The following is a 15,851-nucleotide window of genomic DNA, read 5'->3' on the forward strand; positions in this document are numbered from 1 at the left end:
TACCCTGAAATTCTGCTCTTTCAGGGTGAAACATTACAAAGTGAAGGTCTAATATTTAGGAAAAAAGCAGAACAAAAGAATGATCCTGGCATTTTAAAAATATTGATGTGATATGAAAACCTGCCCAATTGTCTTATAATGGAGGCCTGTTTAAAAGAAAAACATCGTGAAGCATAAAATGAGTAGGTTTGAAGAGTTAAGTGACGTTAGGATGATTAGGATAAATGAGGACATGAAGTCAGATTAGTCCTGGAGAAGTGAGAAGTGATTAACTTGAAGGCAAGTAGTGTGAAAGCATCACAAGGCAGCGGGACACTCTTGGTAAACTTGACAGAATAAAGATGCATAAGTAAAGCTGAGCAGGACTTTAAGTGACCTGAATGCACAATGCAGAAATGCACACAGGATGACATTCATGTACCTCCTATGCATAGTGTGTACTTCCACCATGCATCCATGCTGCCTGAGCATTCTCACAATTCCACTCATCTGCTATAGCGATCTCATAGTCCAATGAGTCTCATTTTGGGTATTGGAAAGCTGAGACTCAGAGAAAGTGATGGTTTTTCCAATGCTGTACAAGTGGAAAGTGATTGGATCAGCATTAATGATCTCCATTCCTGACTTCAGGGAAACTGCTATTTACTACATGACTTCCAGAATGAACTCTATAATTCCTTCTGCTTTGATGTACGGCTTTCTGTAAATATACCCATCTTGTCTGCCTTTCCACCATAGTGATTAAAAAGTTTACAGAATTAGAACCTAGACATCCTCTCAACAAACACCAAGTGCCACCCCCGCTGTGTTTTCAAATACTGATTTCAGTCTAGCTGTAAATATCATCCAAGCAGGAATACAACTGAAAGAACTCCGTCCAGCGAAAGGAAGAAGCCAGACAGAAGCAAATCTTTATATGCACAGGGGACCAGTACTAAAACATAAAGACAATCTGGGAGACTTCACAGAGAGTTGTGATTGCCATGATTAATGAAGCTTTATAGAAGTGTGCCATTCAAGTGTTTGGAAGGATACTTAGGATTTCACTAGTACAGTACGTGGTGGATAAGCTACCAGGTTTGATTCATTGAAATTCTCTGGCTCTACCAATTTCTAGGGCAGTAGTTCTCAACCAGTGGGTCATGATTCTGTTTGAGTTTGAATGACCTTTTTGTAGGGGTCACCTAAGACCATCAGAAAACACAAATATTAACATTACAATTCATAACAGTAGCAACACTGCCATTCTCAAGCAGCAGTGAAGACAGGGTTATGGTTGGGGTCACCATATCATGAGCAACTGGACTAAAGGGTCATGGTGTCATGAAGTTTGAGAACCTTGGCTCCAGGGGAGGCTCTGACACATCTCCCTTCAATTATTTTTCTGTCTTGGTGAGATCATCTGTAAGGTGCCAATTATTATGCCTGCTTTAAAAAAAAAAGTTCTGCCAAGAAGCATGCAAGATGTTCATATCATTTAGCTTGCTGCTTGGATAACTTAGGTATGAATAAATGAAAAGAGTTAATATATAGGGGTCAGTTTATTAATTTATGACACATAGAGAGAATGCTAGAAGAGGGAGTGTGGAGGTCAGAACACACGGATTTAGTAGAAACAGTGGAGAGCCAAACATTGTGGAGTTTTTACACCGAAAATGACACGGGTATGAAGTTACAGTAGATGGAGGAGTGAGAGGTGCAAGGAAGAGCAATGAGCCAGAGACCACTACGCAGTCTGAACAAAATAAAAGGGTGAGTTCTGAAATCAGATAATGATAAGTGGTGTCCTCCCAAATACAGAGCCACACAGGTGGTCAGAGGAAATAAGGATGATGAAAGAAGATGTAGGCAAAGGAGGAGGAGGAGAAGGAGGAGGAGGAGAAGGAAGGAGGGGAGATCTGTTCTTACTAAATGCTGGGCATTGGAAGAGATGTTACCACAATGTAAGACAGGTGTACCTTAGACAGGTCTAGTGGAATGATCCAGGGAACACAGCAGCAGAATGGAAATATGAATCAGTTCCATCTAATCTATGATGCCAATGTTCTAACCACTGTAGTCTTTGGGGTTCTAAAATGAGGTTCCCTAATGGAGCTCTTGGGAGCCCTTGCTTCTGACGCCCAGCCAATGGTTCTTATGACGCCCACAAGAATTCCCTGCTTCCCTTGTGTTCTTAGTGGGAATGCTCTTGAGAAGAGTGCCTGCTGCTTGCAGGTTCTGGTTAGAGAAGCTTTTCTTATACTCCCTCTCATCTTTCCATCCACTACCCCCACGGGCACACCCATTATCTTCAAGAGAGCTTAACAGGAGGGAAGTGCCACAGGTGATAAGAGCAATGGAGAGGCAAGGGAGGTTTCCCAGATCTGGAGATGCAGGACAGACTCCTGTCTTCTGGTTTGGGTGCCAGGAGTTCCTACCTCGAGACTTGTTCCTCCGCTTCCTCTTCCCCGCAGAGGCGCTGCGTAAGGCTGGTTGCAGCTGGCTGATCTCCACTGGTGTGTTAGCACGGAAACTCTCCTTGAACTTCTGCATCAGGGATTCCACTGTCTCCTGTGTCGCCTCGGCTGCTGCTACAGGGTGGTAATGGGGTTGAGGTTAAGGCTTGACCCATTCTCAGCCCCTAGAGGGCTGGGACTGGCCACCTTAAGTCTCTGAAACTCCATCCTTGACCCACTAATAATACTCAACTACAAGCCATCTCCCATGCCTACGGACAGATACAATGTTGGAATAAGCCCTTTGGATATGATAATGAAAGGCAGCTATAATCCATGTTTCAAATAATACCTAATCCAATAGGATATATATTTGGTCAGTTCCAATATCAGGCAACTTTTCTGAAATAGAATATAACAGCAAGGGTCACTTTGCCCATCCTGAAACTCAAGGCAGCCTTCATGGCAAGGGCACTATTTAAATCAAGAGCATAATGATGGAGAGGAAGAGCCGCTTAGAAGTGAGAGGACACTTGGGATGAGAGTATCCTAGGCAAAGGGGAAGCAAGTGTGATGATCTAAGCACAGAAGAGTGAGGCTCTTCAGTAAGAGTAAGGAGTGCAGTGTGAGTGCAGTGGAGTTTGCACACGGAGGGGACTAAGCAATGAAGGAGGAAGACGAGGATGCCTTGTAAACAATATTTAATTTAGATTTCACATAAATTCCAAAGACTTATCACTGAATGGCTTTAAAGGAGAAACCTACATACTTATATTAAGTGTACTTGATAACTATTACTAATAAATGTAAGGGGATACACATAGAAGTAGGATAGGAGGTAGAAACTAAGATTTCTATGGAAGTCACTTAGGGGTAATGGTGGTCTGGATGGGCACGGTGGCAGTGGAGATGACATAATAGCTTGGTGATAAAATTATGGCATTGTGGGATACAGGTCCCTTAGCTCCATATCCCAAAATTACCCAAGGAAAAAAACAAGGACTCCAAACAAGCCAGAGTTTTCTCCATACCAGCAAGTGGTAGTCAAGCCAGAAAATCTGCCAATGCATGTTCAACATCTAGTTGATGCCTTATCTATGGCCACATTTCCAGTTCCCAAAATGAGAGTAGTAAGAAATTCCAGGGAATAGAGAAAGTGAGATCATAATTTTAGAGAGAAGATGTAGAAGATAAAAGAAAAAAAATAGGAAGGACTGAGAAAGAAGATGAGAGGTACAATCAAAGGCAAGGGGGTGGGGGGGGAAACAGAAGAATAAAGCAGGACACAGCTAAATGACCTCAGTGCCTTTAGTATGAAAAATGCCCAGAGACAGTCCTGACTTTGAAATAAGTCTCCATCCACCCTCATCTGCAGGGGATGCAATTTTTTTTTCTCAGGTGGAGCTTCCTGCCACCGGATGCCACGAGATGGCATGCACTTCATTTTTCTTTGGCTGGATTTCTCCAGATTAAACAGAGAAGCCCCCTTAACCTCTCAACACCCACTTCTTCTTTTCCAAGAAAACTTAGACAGATGTGTCTGCCAGGTAAGTCAAAACCAGAGGGTGGGTTTGGATATTAAGTTCTGTGGGAAGCCCCATCTTCAGGGACACAGGGAGAATCTCATTGCTAGGAAGCACAATTGACAATGCAAATGAGCCATATGGTGGCATTCTCACTTCCTCAACTATGTCTTTTGTTGTCTTCTTTGAGACAGCTCAAGTCAGGTCTATGAAGGTGATCCAAGGAGATTCCACTTTAAGGTTCCCTGCTCTAACCAGAGGCTGCAATACAATTCTGAGAAGCAGTGTCATGTCAAGTTTACCTCAATATACACAGAAACGAATGATTTGACCAGAATCATAAGAGGAGGCAAGGTGTGGCTCTGGTAAAACATTCAAAAGCAATGGGCTGAAATCCTTAAAAGAAGATAAGAAAGAGGAGAAAGTGGTGGTGAAGGAGAGGTAAACTTCAGAAAACAGAGAAGGCAATATCTGCAGGCTGGAAAGAGAGGATCCCTTTTGAGGTTGAATTTTCAGCCTCAGCATCTGTAAAAATATCTTTGTTTGTAGTATTTTATTATGGTAGCCCTTTGGGAAAACCAAACAAAATTCCCTTGTGATGTTTACCATACAGGAAAGGTGATGACTCCAACTTAATATTTGGCAAATTAATATTAGCTTTATAACAAACATGTACTGTAGTGGAATGGTAAATGATGCTATAAGAGGTTGTATCAGAAGATTTTGACTAGTCTAGGAAAATAAAGTGACAGCAAACCATGTGAGATAATACAGGATACAAAATCAGAAGCCCAACTTTAGCCTTGGCCCTAACCCTAATCTCCACACTCCGGGCCTTTTTAAGGGCAGAGTATCATTTTGAACAAGAGAATAGTCATGTTTGTATTTATAGAAGATTGTGCAGGCAAAAAAGTGTACCTCGGAAAGAAAAAGAGATCCATGGAGATGGTTTAATGGGTAAAATCACTCACTAACATGAGGACTGAGATCATGTTGACAGATCACAAGAAACTCCAGCCAAGGCCAATTGTGCCTTTTTCCCAGTGCTGGGGTAGGAATAGAGATACGAGGCTCTGAGGAGCTTCTGACCACCAGTCCTACTCTAGGTTTTAGTACAAGACTTTGTCTTAGGAAATAAGGTTGAGAGTGATAAACCAGGACACCCTATGTTCTTTATAGTCTTGGTACACATATGTGCACATAGATGCTCATACAGAGGAAACAATGGAGGGGGCAGGAAAAGAACAAGAATGAGGATAAAATGATTTACCTGGAAACAAAGCATAGAGAATATCCAAATATAAGGTGATAATAACGCAGAATAGGGTAGCAATTGTGGAGATACAGATGTAGAGAAAGCAATGGTGAGAATGGCGATAAGTAGTTAAATAATGAATATTGAGAAGTCAGCAAAGTAGAAGCTTATACTGGGTATAAAACACCCAATGAGTGTATTATACAGACAGCAAAAGGAAGGGGGGAGCGATGAGTTTGCATCCTCTTTTTCCGGCTTTGAACTACTGTGATGTAACAGTGCCTAGGCGAGATGAGAACCACATTTAACAGAAATGAACATAAGTATAATTTTTGGTTAAAAACCATAGTGGCATTTTAGAGACATCTAAATGTAGAGGAAGGGATGTAATAACACACTCCCCAGAGAGTGCAGTACTCTATGGGCACTCCGTGCTCCAGGGGAATAAAAGCTGAGTGAGGGATCTTACTTTTGTTCAGAGTTAGATTCTTTACAATGCAGGTGATAGAGGGTATATGTGCCCCTGACCTATGCACAATGCTCTCTATTTGCACAACCAGACCTCCGCCACTCTGAAATATCTGCCATACTGAGGCCTGGGATATCATCATCTGGATTCTTGTCATCTGGCTCCTAGCTAAGCTACGCAGTAGGATGCTCTGACAAGATATAGGAAAAGAGAATGTAAGAGCAGTTATTTGCTTTCTCCTTGTTTATTTAGCAAATTTCTGATAGAGACTAGAACTCTAGGCAATTACAGACTCTGTCTGGTTTCCATCTTTCACAATTTCATTTTTTTTAAAATATATTTTATTAATTTATTCATATTACATCTCAATTGTTACCCCATCCCTTCTATCTTCCCTCCCTCCTATTTTCCCCTTACTCCCCTCTGTGACTGAGGGGGACCTCCTCCCCTGTGTATGCTCAGAGGGTGACAAGTCTCTTCTTGGTAGCCTACTTTCCTTCCTCTGAGTGCCACCAGGCCTCCCCCTTCAGGGGAAGTGGTCAAAAATGGGACACAGAGTTCATGTGAAAGTCAGTCCCCACTCTCCACTCAACTGTGGAGAATGTCCTGTCCATTGGCTAGGTCTGGGTAGGGGTTCAAAGTTTACTGCATATATTGTCCTTGGCTGGTGCCATAGTCTGGGTAGGGCTCCTGGGCCCAGATCTGTCCATCATAATGTTCTTTTTGTAGGTTTCTTATGGGATCAATAAAGCAATTTTTCCTATCTCTGCATCTTCATTTCTGGCCCATGGTGGCTCTCTGGTATCTCTTGCCCTGGTGTCTTAAATATTTTCCTCTTGATGCCCTTCAAACAATCAGCTTTTCCTCTCCTCTTACATCTGCTGTGTTTTTCCTAAGTTGATAGAGGTTTAACTAGTTGTGGCAGAGGGCAACCCATGGAGGGGGAATGTTTGCTCCTGTAAGCTGTGTTTCTGATCCCAATGTAGCAAATCACATCCATCTGTTTGGCTGCTCTTGACTTGGCGACAGTGCCAAGAGCCCCAGACAGGCTTAGGGCAGCAGTGCTCATGAAAAGCTCTTCATGGCTGATGTCATCCTGCACTCTATGCTCCACATCTCTACCCCTCCTGACCCCATTCAACAGTTCTCTCCGCATCAATATATCAAGATGTCCAAACTAGCCCCACTACCTTTGGGTACCCGCTAAAGCTCTGCCAGACCAGAATAGTAAAATGTTTACACCTCGCCTGGATGAATGTAACAGATGGTGCATGATCTGAGCATCTTGGAAGGCTTAGAAATCAGGAAGAGTAGCGGGCCTGCTATTTCCTTCTGACTGACACAGGAGAGATTGATGAACTTAAGGTGTGGGGACCGGACAAGAGGTCTGTGCTCCTCACAAGAAGAAAGGAGGCAGAAAGAGGAGGAAGGAGGCGAAGTGAAGGAGGGAGGGAAAATTGCACTCAGTGTTTTTAGGTCTAGATAGATGTTTTAAGTTGATAATGACAAGATGTGATGGAGATTGATTTACATTCAGAATTTTAGATACACCAAGATAGGAAAGAGGTTTTCTCCAAGGCTATCAAATACAAATAGCCAAAACACTAAGAATGCAACATTTATATATAATTACAGATTGTGCCATGGTTCTTCTTGATATAGGTAGTTTATTGTATATATGTGTGATAATATAAATGTGTCAGTAAAAAATAAAAAAATGTTTAACAAATAAAAAAGAGAGTAGTAAACAGGAAGTTAATGGAGAGGCAGGATACACCAGAGAAACAAGGAGTAGGAAGAGAATGAAGGAAGATAAAGTATAAGGAGAATGCAAGGGGGTAAGGTAGAAGGGAAGAAGAGAGGAGGAGATGAAAGGGGAGGGGGAGAGAGAGACAGAGAAAGAGAGAGCAAGAGACAGACAGAGATAGACCGAAACAGAGAGACAGAGAGAGGATCCAAGTCACTCTACAAAGGCACAGAGGTGTGTTGGTTTCCAGATACCTAGCAAATTAGAACATGTAGCCAGTAGAGCATACTGTGTCTATACCCAGACTCAACTGCGCAACTAATGTGCTACCCACTGCTTTTCCCAAACAGTGATGCCTGAATACACTAACACTGAAATGCACATAGATTTGGGTTCATGTTTCAATAGCACGTCCCTCACTCACTCATTTTTAACACACTTTTGTGTTAGAAAAGCTTCACAGTTCCCAAGCACAAACATTGTGCCAGGAAAGGATCTTGTCATTTTTAAAATTTTCTTATTTCCTTCCCTTAACAAGTTTGAAAGGCAACTATCATTAACTGCTGTTTAGAAGTAGACACAGACTCAGAGGTATTAGATGATCTTCTAAAACCACAAAGCCAGGATTTGAACTCACATAATAGTGACTGATATTTCAGCTCCATCCACTGTCCCAACCTCACAGCCATGGCCTCTATTCAGCTTGGTGTGTAAAGATGTGTGTATCCACCTTGTAGTTTGGATGTCATTCCTGTAGGCCTATATAGCTGCTCTGATTCCATGACTTCTTCAGGTAAGCAAAGAAGTTCCAGAAGATCTGGACCTGACTTGACCATCTCAAGACTACCTGGACATCCTTGTCCTGCTCTTATATCATTTTGGCATGTCTCTCTCACTGTAGATCCATGCAAAGAAGACAAGGCAACCAGTGGGTGTTCATCGGTCATATTGCCTCCTGAAGGTAGGAAAGCCATTGGATTAGTAGATTTTCTGGTCCCTATGAGGGAATTCCTGGAAGAAACAACTGAAAGAAAGAAGGATCTAATTTTGTACAAAGCCAATCAGGATGTAGTGAATGATGGTCAAAAATCCATGTCAATTGGAGGCTCTAACTATAACTATGCCAGCTTCATGTTGCTGCTTTCTATATGATACTTAACAAGAATCAAAGGGAGTGTAAGGAAGCAGTGTTAATTATAATGCCAAGGTCTCCTTACTCCCCATGACCTATTTTCCACCTCTTAAAACATTAGTCAACCTTTCAAAGCAAGCACGATCAACTAGGGACTAAGTGCTCAAACACAGGAATTTGTTGGTGACATTTTTATATTTGCAGTTCAGTACCTGCTGTCATGAAGCTATTTAATCTACATTGAAATGTTATTTAATCTACACTGAAATGTCACTTCCTCTGAATTGACAGTTTCATTAAGGTACAAGGCTTAGGAAGTTCCTGAAACTTACTTGAGTCATAAGGATCCCTCCTAATGTTATAAAAGCAATAAGCAATTGTCAGGGAGAAGAGGCTCTGATCCACCTAGCTACCTTTGAATCATGCAGGTAGCTCCAGAAATGCAACTTCCCTGAGTTAGAAAGAGATGTATATATGCACCAACATATCCAACTTTTATGTAGGTGGTAGAGCTCTAGCTGGCATGGCACCATCCTCAGTCACAGGAGCCAATGCCTTAGTATAAATACATTGATGGGCAAAAATTCAGATATAGAATGCATGTAACCAATAATGTACATCTGGGTATATACACTAATACTTATCTCAATTTGTGCTTATAGGCTTTGAACTGGGCACACTTAGATGCCAGGAATTTGGAGAAAGTGGCAAATGAAAACACTTTAGTCTCTTGCTATACCTCATTTAGAAAGACCTGGAACAAAAACAAAAACAACCCAGTTCTCAGGTTGTCCAAGTTCAGCCATAGAAAGCAACATCTAAGGTTTTATAGGAGTCTTTTCATGAAAAGAAAATCAATAAGAAAACAGCCAGTGTTCTTAACAAGATGATACTGCTTACGGACTAGAAACAACAAAAAAAATCAACACTCCCCCCAAAAAAACCCAAAGTTCATGTTTTTAAAAATGCCTGCCTCTTTCCAACTCTCAGGGATTAAAAAAAATGATGGATAGAATTTTCTTACTCTTTAGTTTTTTTTCTCTATCATACATTTTCTTAAACCTTTGGTGCCTGATTCAGCTTATCTTCAAACAAGTGCCTGCAGACAAGATAAATGGGCAAAGAACAACAAATATAAATTGAAAGGCCAGGGAATAGCCGTTTCCTATACACAGGATCCTGGGTCTGTCAGTTAACTTGCAGGTTTATTGGGTGGTTATGATTTCAATTGGGAAAGCTACATCAAGTATGGAAGATGGAATCAAATTTGTGATATTTTCCTCTCTTCTGATAAAAGCACAGTGATGGCCAGGTTCACTGGAGCTGGTTTCATATTCCCTAGCCAGAGCACAGATGGTCTCCAAGATTCCTTCCAGCTCCAACATCTTGTAGTTCTAAATGTAAATGAATGTGCTTTTGTGAAAATGAATGTAGTTACCACAGGAGCTGTTTTCCTGTTTGCAAAACATTTCAAATATTTCTATTATTTTTGAGATAATGATATAATAATATCATTTTTCCCTTCCCTTTCCTCCTTCTTAAATTCATGACCCTTTAAAAAAATTAATTGTTGTACTAAACCTGTAATATATATGTGTGTTTGTGTATAAATATATATATAAATATATACATAACAGTTTTTAATTAACACACATATATTTATACTTATAAATATATTTTCTGGGTTGTTGATTTTATACGGTTTTTCCTGGGCCCAACTATTTCTCCCACTTTCAGAATTCCTTAGTTTCCTGTGGTTCTTGGGTTGAGGTCTTCTGGGTTCTCCATTCCTGCTCTTGACAGTAGATTATTCATGCAAATGTCCTATCTAGATCAACTGAACTCCCATTTTACAGAGGCCAGAGAACTGACAGGTGATTGCAAAGCCTGGGTAGCATTGCCACTCCACATGACTATGTTATGTTCATGAAGAAATGGCTAAAAAACATAAAAAAAACTACATAAACTACAACAAAACTTACTTTATTAGCAATTTCCAGTGAGGTGTGACTCTGGGAGGTTCTAGAATTAACCAGTTTTATTTGTCGCATTTCATACTAGCTATAAGATGGACATTTATTTAAGCTCTATGGTATCTCCTTCTGCAGGGTTCAAATGAGGCATGCCGAAACTCCAACAAACTGTTTTCAACTAAATGAAATGTTAAAGTGCCTGTCACAGTTCATGATACAGTTATTTAAAATTGAGCGTTAAGAGTACTGCCTCAAAGATCTTTCCCCATATATCACAGAAAGTCCAGAGCCTCTAAGCAGTATATGTTGCACAGCCTGATAGGATTCATTGCACTATCAGAATTCTGTCCATTGACTCATCTTTTTAAAGACTTTCCAGGACAGTCACATGATGTGTCTCTATCCTCTTTGAGTACTGGAAGGCCAGGTATAGCCTATAATTCTACATCTGAAGATATTCCTGGGTGGGGCTCTATTCAAGTATGGCGACTGTAGACACTGAGATGAACCACCCTTTTAAATACATCACTGGTATAGTCAAGGGTGAGGTAAATAATAGAAAAAATAGAAAATAGCCTGCTGAATGTGTAATTGTTAACACTGACCAGGTATTCCCTGGCTGCCTTTGTGGTTAGAAAGGCTGTGGAAAATTCCTAGAGGGGTACCAGGTATTGAGCCATAAAAAATGATGAGAGTAGTATGAGGGAAAAGCGGGGGGGGGGGGGGCTGTAGATAAAATCCCTCCATGTTTTTTTTCTAGAGCTTACATTGAAAAATGATTCTATCAAGAGATTTCATCTTCAAGTCAGAAAGAAGCCTGAACTCACCCGTGTTCTTTCCTTAGAATCGAACTTAGAAATTCTATCTTATTCTGCTCCCCTAATATTCAGTCCTGCTATCCTTGCCTGGGTCTAACTTCCAATACTAAATTACCTGGGGTACTGAGTGTACACACTGTTATGGGTTCAAGCCTTTATATCATTATGTCTTCACTGACTTTTCTGAGCCTCAGCTCCTTATACATGAAACCTACTGCATATGCCATGAAGAATTTTGTATATTTTTATTTTGTGTGTTTTTGCTAACATTTAATTTAATAATATATGGAAGGTGCTTAAAAAACTACCCAAAGTGATAAAAAAATTAACAAAGTATAGGGTTAATATCATGTTCATGTGTGACAGACCCTTAAAGGGCCTTGTACAGTAAAATGGTAGGTTTTCCACATCTTGTTTCAGTAATTCGTTAGTGTTTGACTAAGGATTATAGTCTTGTTCAATGTCCAAATCTGATTATCATTCTGGGTCCTGGCAACCCCAACCACTGTTTGCACTGCCACTCAGAGTAACCAGTTCTGGTCTCCACTCAACATAAATCAGACCTCTTCATGGGCACACCCTGAATTAGGCAGTAACTCAGAGCCAGGACATGGTTGTGGCCTTTGCACATGCAGCTCTTTTCACAGTTTATTCTCACAGTCATTGCATAAGTGCTAATACTTGCTTGGTACTACTAGATCCTGAGCATTAGGCATATTATCCCATGTAATTAGGAAACTCTAAAGTTCTTGCTAAGGCTTATCAGATAATAATTAGTGAGGAGAACTTGTTTTCCTGGCAGGTGGACTGCAAAGAAAAGAAAGCTCCACCCTCTTATGCACAACACCCTTTTTCTCCATATATTAGCATCATTTCAGCTTCACGCCCTCCCCTAACAGAGCTACATTGAATATCTCTAGTTGATATATTACCAAGATTCTCCCCATTGTACCATTTCAGTTTTCCAAGAGCATTTCATTAGCCAGATAATTGTAATAACAATAATAATGACATTTACCAATTACAGAGTACTTGCTATATGGCAGGTAATATTTTAAAGTAAATAGTCATTTAATTTAACCTTCATAATAACTACAATACACAGACTATTAAGCCTCATTTTTAAGCCCTTCCTGAATCCAGACCTTTTCAACAGCCTCACTGCAGATGACCTCTTCACTTAGCCATGACCTTGGGACTTGTCATGGTGAATATCGTATAAGTAGAAGTAACTGTGTGCTAAGTAAGAACTTGTTTGTCGAGATACATCATATATTTCTATTCTTTCATGTACATCTGCCACTATGAAGAAGAAAGCTTTCACAGCTATTCTGCTTGCAAAGGAAAATCAACCACCCTAGACTCATTGCCCAGCATCATGGACTAGGCATCCTATAGCCTAGATCATGGATTGTGGCCAACATGAACATAATGGGAAAACCCATGTGAGATATTACCCTTTGCAGCACCCAGACACAAAACTTCTCAGTATTGACTATTGAGAACCACTGAGATTTTGTAAATGTTTGCTATGGAGAATTGTTTGGGCAGTGATTGATAGACAAGGTTTTCCAGAAATGTAAAAGTGGGTATCCCACAGAGGACTTAAGCTTTCAAGGGTCATACAGAACCTATAAACAGCAATGCTTCACTGGTACCTTCAAATATAATTTTATTGCTAGTTTTTCAGTAAAGCCCATAAGTTGGGCTTCATGAGTAGCTTCAATAATGGAGAAAACACAATAAACATCCTACTTTGAGCCAACTTCCCTTTAGATAATACTTTTACAAATCTGTTGAGAGATGGTTTAGTCCTTATGAGAGTTTGCTGTTCTCATTAGAGGATCTAATAACCTGTTTGGTCCCTAGTACATATACCAGGCATCTCATCTCACAACTATCTGAAATTTTAGCTTAAGGGGTTCCAACATCCTCTTCTATCCTCTATAGCCACTCATGTGCATCACTCTCCACATACACATAATTAAACAATAAGAGTTCATCTTTAGTAAAAGAAAAATTGTGAAGATCACAGAAACCACAGCCAGCTGGAATTGAGATATCCTTTTTCCATAGCATGAAGTCTTGTCTCAAGCCCTTTCACAGGGCACTTGGCTAGTAAACATATCCTTTATAGTTGGCAAAGTGCTCAGTAAGTTGGAAACACCAAGTACCACAACAGGAGTACATTACTGACACATAGTCTGGTCAGTTGGATGGATACAAAGAACAGAACATGAAATGGATAGAATTCTCACTACATTGATATGTTGCTCACCAAGGTTTCTTCAATATGAGGCAAATCTCCTCAATGCAATAGGATGGTTACACATTTAAACACATATAAGCCAACCACAGCAACCAGCAAGAATTCTATAGTGAAAATAAGACAGTCAAGCTATAAATTCATCCTATTTCTCAATATTAAACCTTTTTAGAATACACTAGCTAAACAGTCAATAACAGATTAACGCTGAGTTGGCATTTCTGTAAGGCTTGTAATTTTGCATCAAATGACTTATAATTCCAATTTCTCGTTTCTCTGTGACAGAAAGTGCTGGCAGTGCCCCATAACATAAAAACTCAAGTTTAAATCCAAGGAGTGAAAATTAGTGGGCTTAAAATGGAAAATTGGCAGACCCAGAGGCAGGAAATTAAGATTCAAGTTCTAGGTCAGCTGCCGTGTAACCTCTCTCAACCTCAGAAAAGTAAGATTTTTGTGAGACACAGATTAAAGGATTTGTAATCTGAGTCACGTAGAAGATTCTGACACTGACATTTGGCTACTGCTAATAAAAATCTGGAATCCAGAATTATATTTTTCACATCTTTAATAGGTGATGAATATAGATGAACAAACAGCTTTAATAGATGCTTTAATAAATCATGAACATATAAGAGTATGTGATAAAATAATAACAAAAAGGGAATTGTTAAAGATTGATTTATTATCATGGACATCAAGGTACAAACACAGTGTTTCTCTTGGCTTCAAATATTCTTAGTTTCTTAATGGAGATAAGGATGAGTGAAAGAAGGATTAATTGAGGCCAGTGATGATTTCTCTTGCTCCTGTTTGTCATGTACTTACTCTATGCTAAGCACTATGGGCTAATGTTCACCCCATTCACCACAAGTTTGGCAAGTGAGTGGACTAGCATCATCATCACCACCACCACCACCACCATCATCATCACCACCACTACCACCACCATCATCATCACCACCACCACCATCACCACCACCACCACCATTATCACCACCACCACTATCATCATCAGACAGAGGCAGATCCTGAGCTCAAGTTTCTGTGATTTACATGACAGTTACAAAAACAAAATAAAACAAAATGAAAACAAAACAAAACAACAAAACAAAAAAACTAATAAAAATGCAACAAGGAGAAAAGAAGGTGTAGAGGAGGCTGATGCCATCTCTGCAATGTCTGTGTCACTTTACATTCCTCTGTGGATTTGCCATGTAGATGTGGATGTGTGGGTACTTCTGAGATTGTTTTTATCTCATGGCTAAATAATCCTGAATCTTCTTCATCCCTAATGAGAACAGCATCCAACAGTTGTAACAGATACTTCCTTTTCTCTCTATTCCTTTCCCAGTGAACAGCCAAAACACAGAGCTAAAGCATCAGAAGAGAATAGAAGTCATGTCTTCAGTGGTGCAGAACAAATTCCTCCTGTGATGCTTTTTTGGTGAAATAATAGAGATTCGTCATAGAGAGTCACCGTTTGCACTGGGAGTTAGCAGGCATGGGCTGATGGATCTTGAGGAATGCTCTCATTTTGCTGGATGTGCACAATGACGCACAGCAGAAAGAGATAAAGAGAAGGAGAGACAGAAGCTGTGATAGAATCTTGGGGCTGAGCTGCCTCCTAACCACATTGGAGTTTCTGATAACCTGTGAACAAGTTCACACCTCAGCCTCTTCCCTGATAAGGGGCATGCCAGGGCTAGAGACACTACCTGCCAGCTCTCACCTCTGATAGTCTGCTTTTCCTTGCCCATCCTTTTTTTTTTTTATTATTGGTTACTTCCTGATTTAAAGATGAAGATGTTGGTTGGACCCTTGTATATCTGGATTACAGATAGGTGTCCACACAGATTTGATTCCTCAATAAGAATGCAGGTTTAACAAAAGTCATTCACTTGTGTGTTACTCAGATTCCTTGTGATTTTTATTCAGGAGACAGAAGGAGGCAGACAGACAGAGAGAGAGACAGATAAAGTGAGACAGGCAAGCAGACAGAAAAAAAGAGACAGACAAGACAGAGAAAGCTACACAGAAAGGGACAGAAAGAGGGGAGGGAGAGAATATCTGAGACTTACGATGTTGCCCAAACTCTGCTAAGACAGGGTAACAAGTCCTCAATAGTTCCTGCCTCACAAATGCTTGTCAGATATATAGGGCCAGAAGGCTGAAGATGATGCTCCAACGATATAGAGAGCCTTGGGTGACTGTTCAGGAAGCAAATTGTCTCAGT

General features: G+C 40.4%; 1 protein-coding gene across 6 annotated transcripts in view; it reads right to left on the reverse strand.

The window, feature by feature from the left end:
- The window catches only part of ASTN2 (astrotactin 2), a 960,073-nt gene that overhangs the window by 682,168 nt on the left and 262,054 nt on the right, over positions 1 to 15,851 (reverse strand). For 3 of the 6 annotated variants that reach the window (XM_084779661.1, XM_084779660.1, XM_084779658.1), the window contains exon 4: positions 2,418 to 2,570. The exons of 2 other annotated variants lie outside the window; for them this stretch is intronic. In XM_084779661.1, the coding sequence (XP_084635787.1) occupies positions 2,418 to 2,570 (153 nt within the window). The remainder of the gene's footprint in view (positions 1 to 2,417; positions 2,571 to 15,851) is intronic. One more of the 6 variants, XM_084779659.1, reaches the window with a different exon arrangement.

This window comes from Acomys minous, assembly GCF_964271855.1.
Source record: "Acomys minous genome assembly, chromosome: 1".
NCBI lineage: Eukaryota > Metazoa > Chordata > Mammalia > Rodentia > Muridae > Acomys > Acomys minous.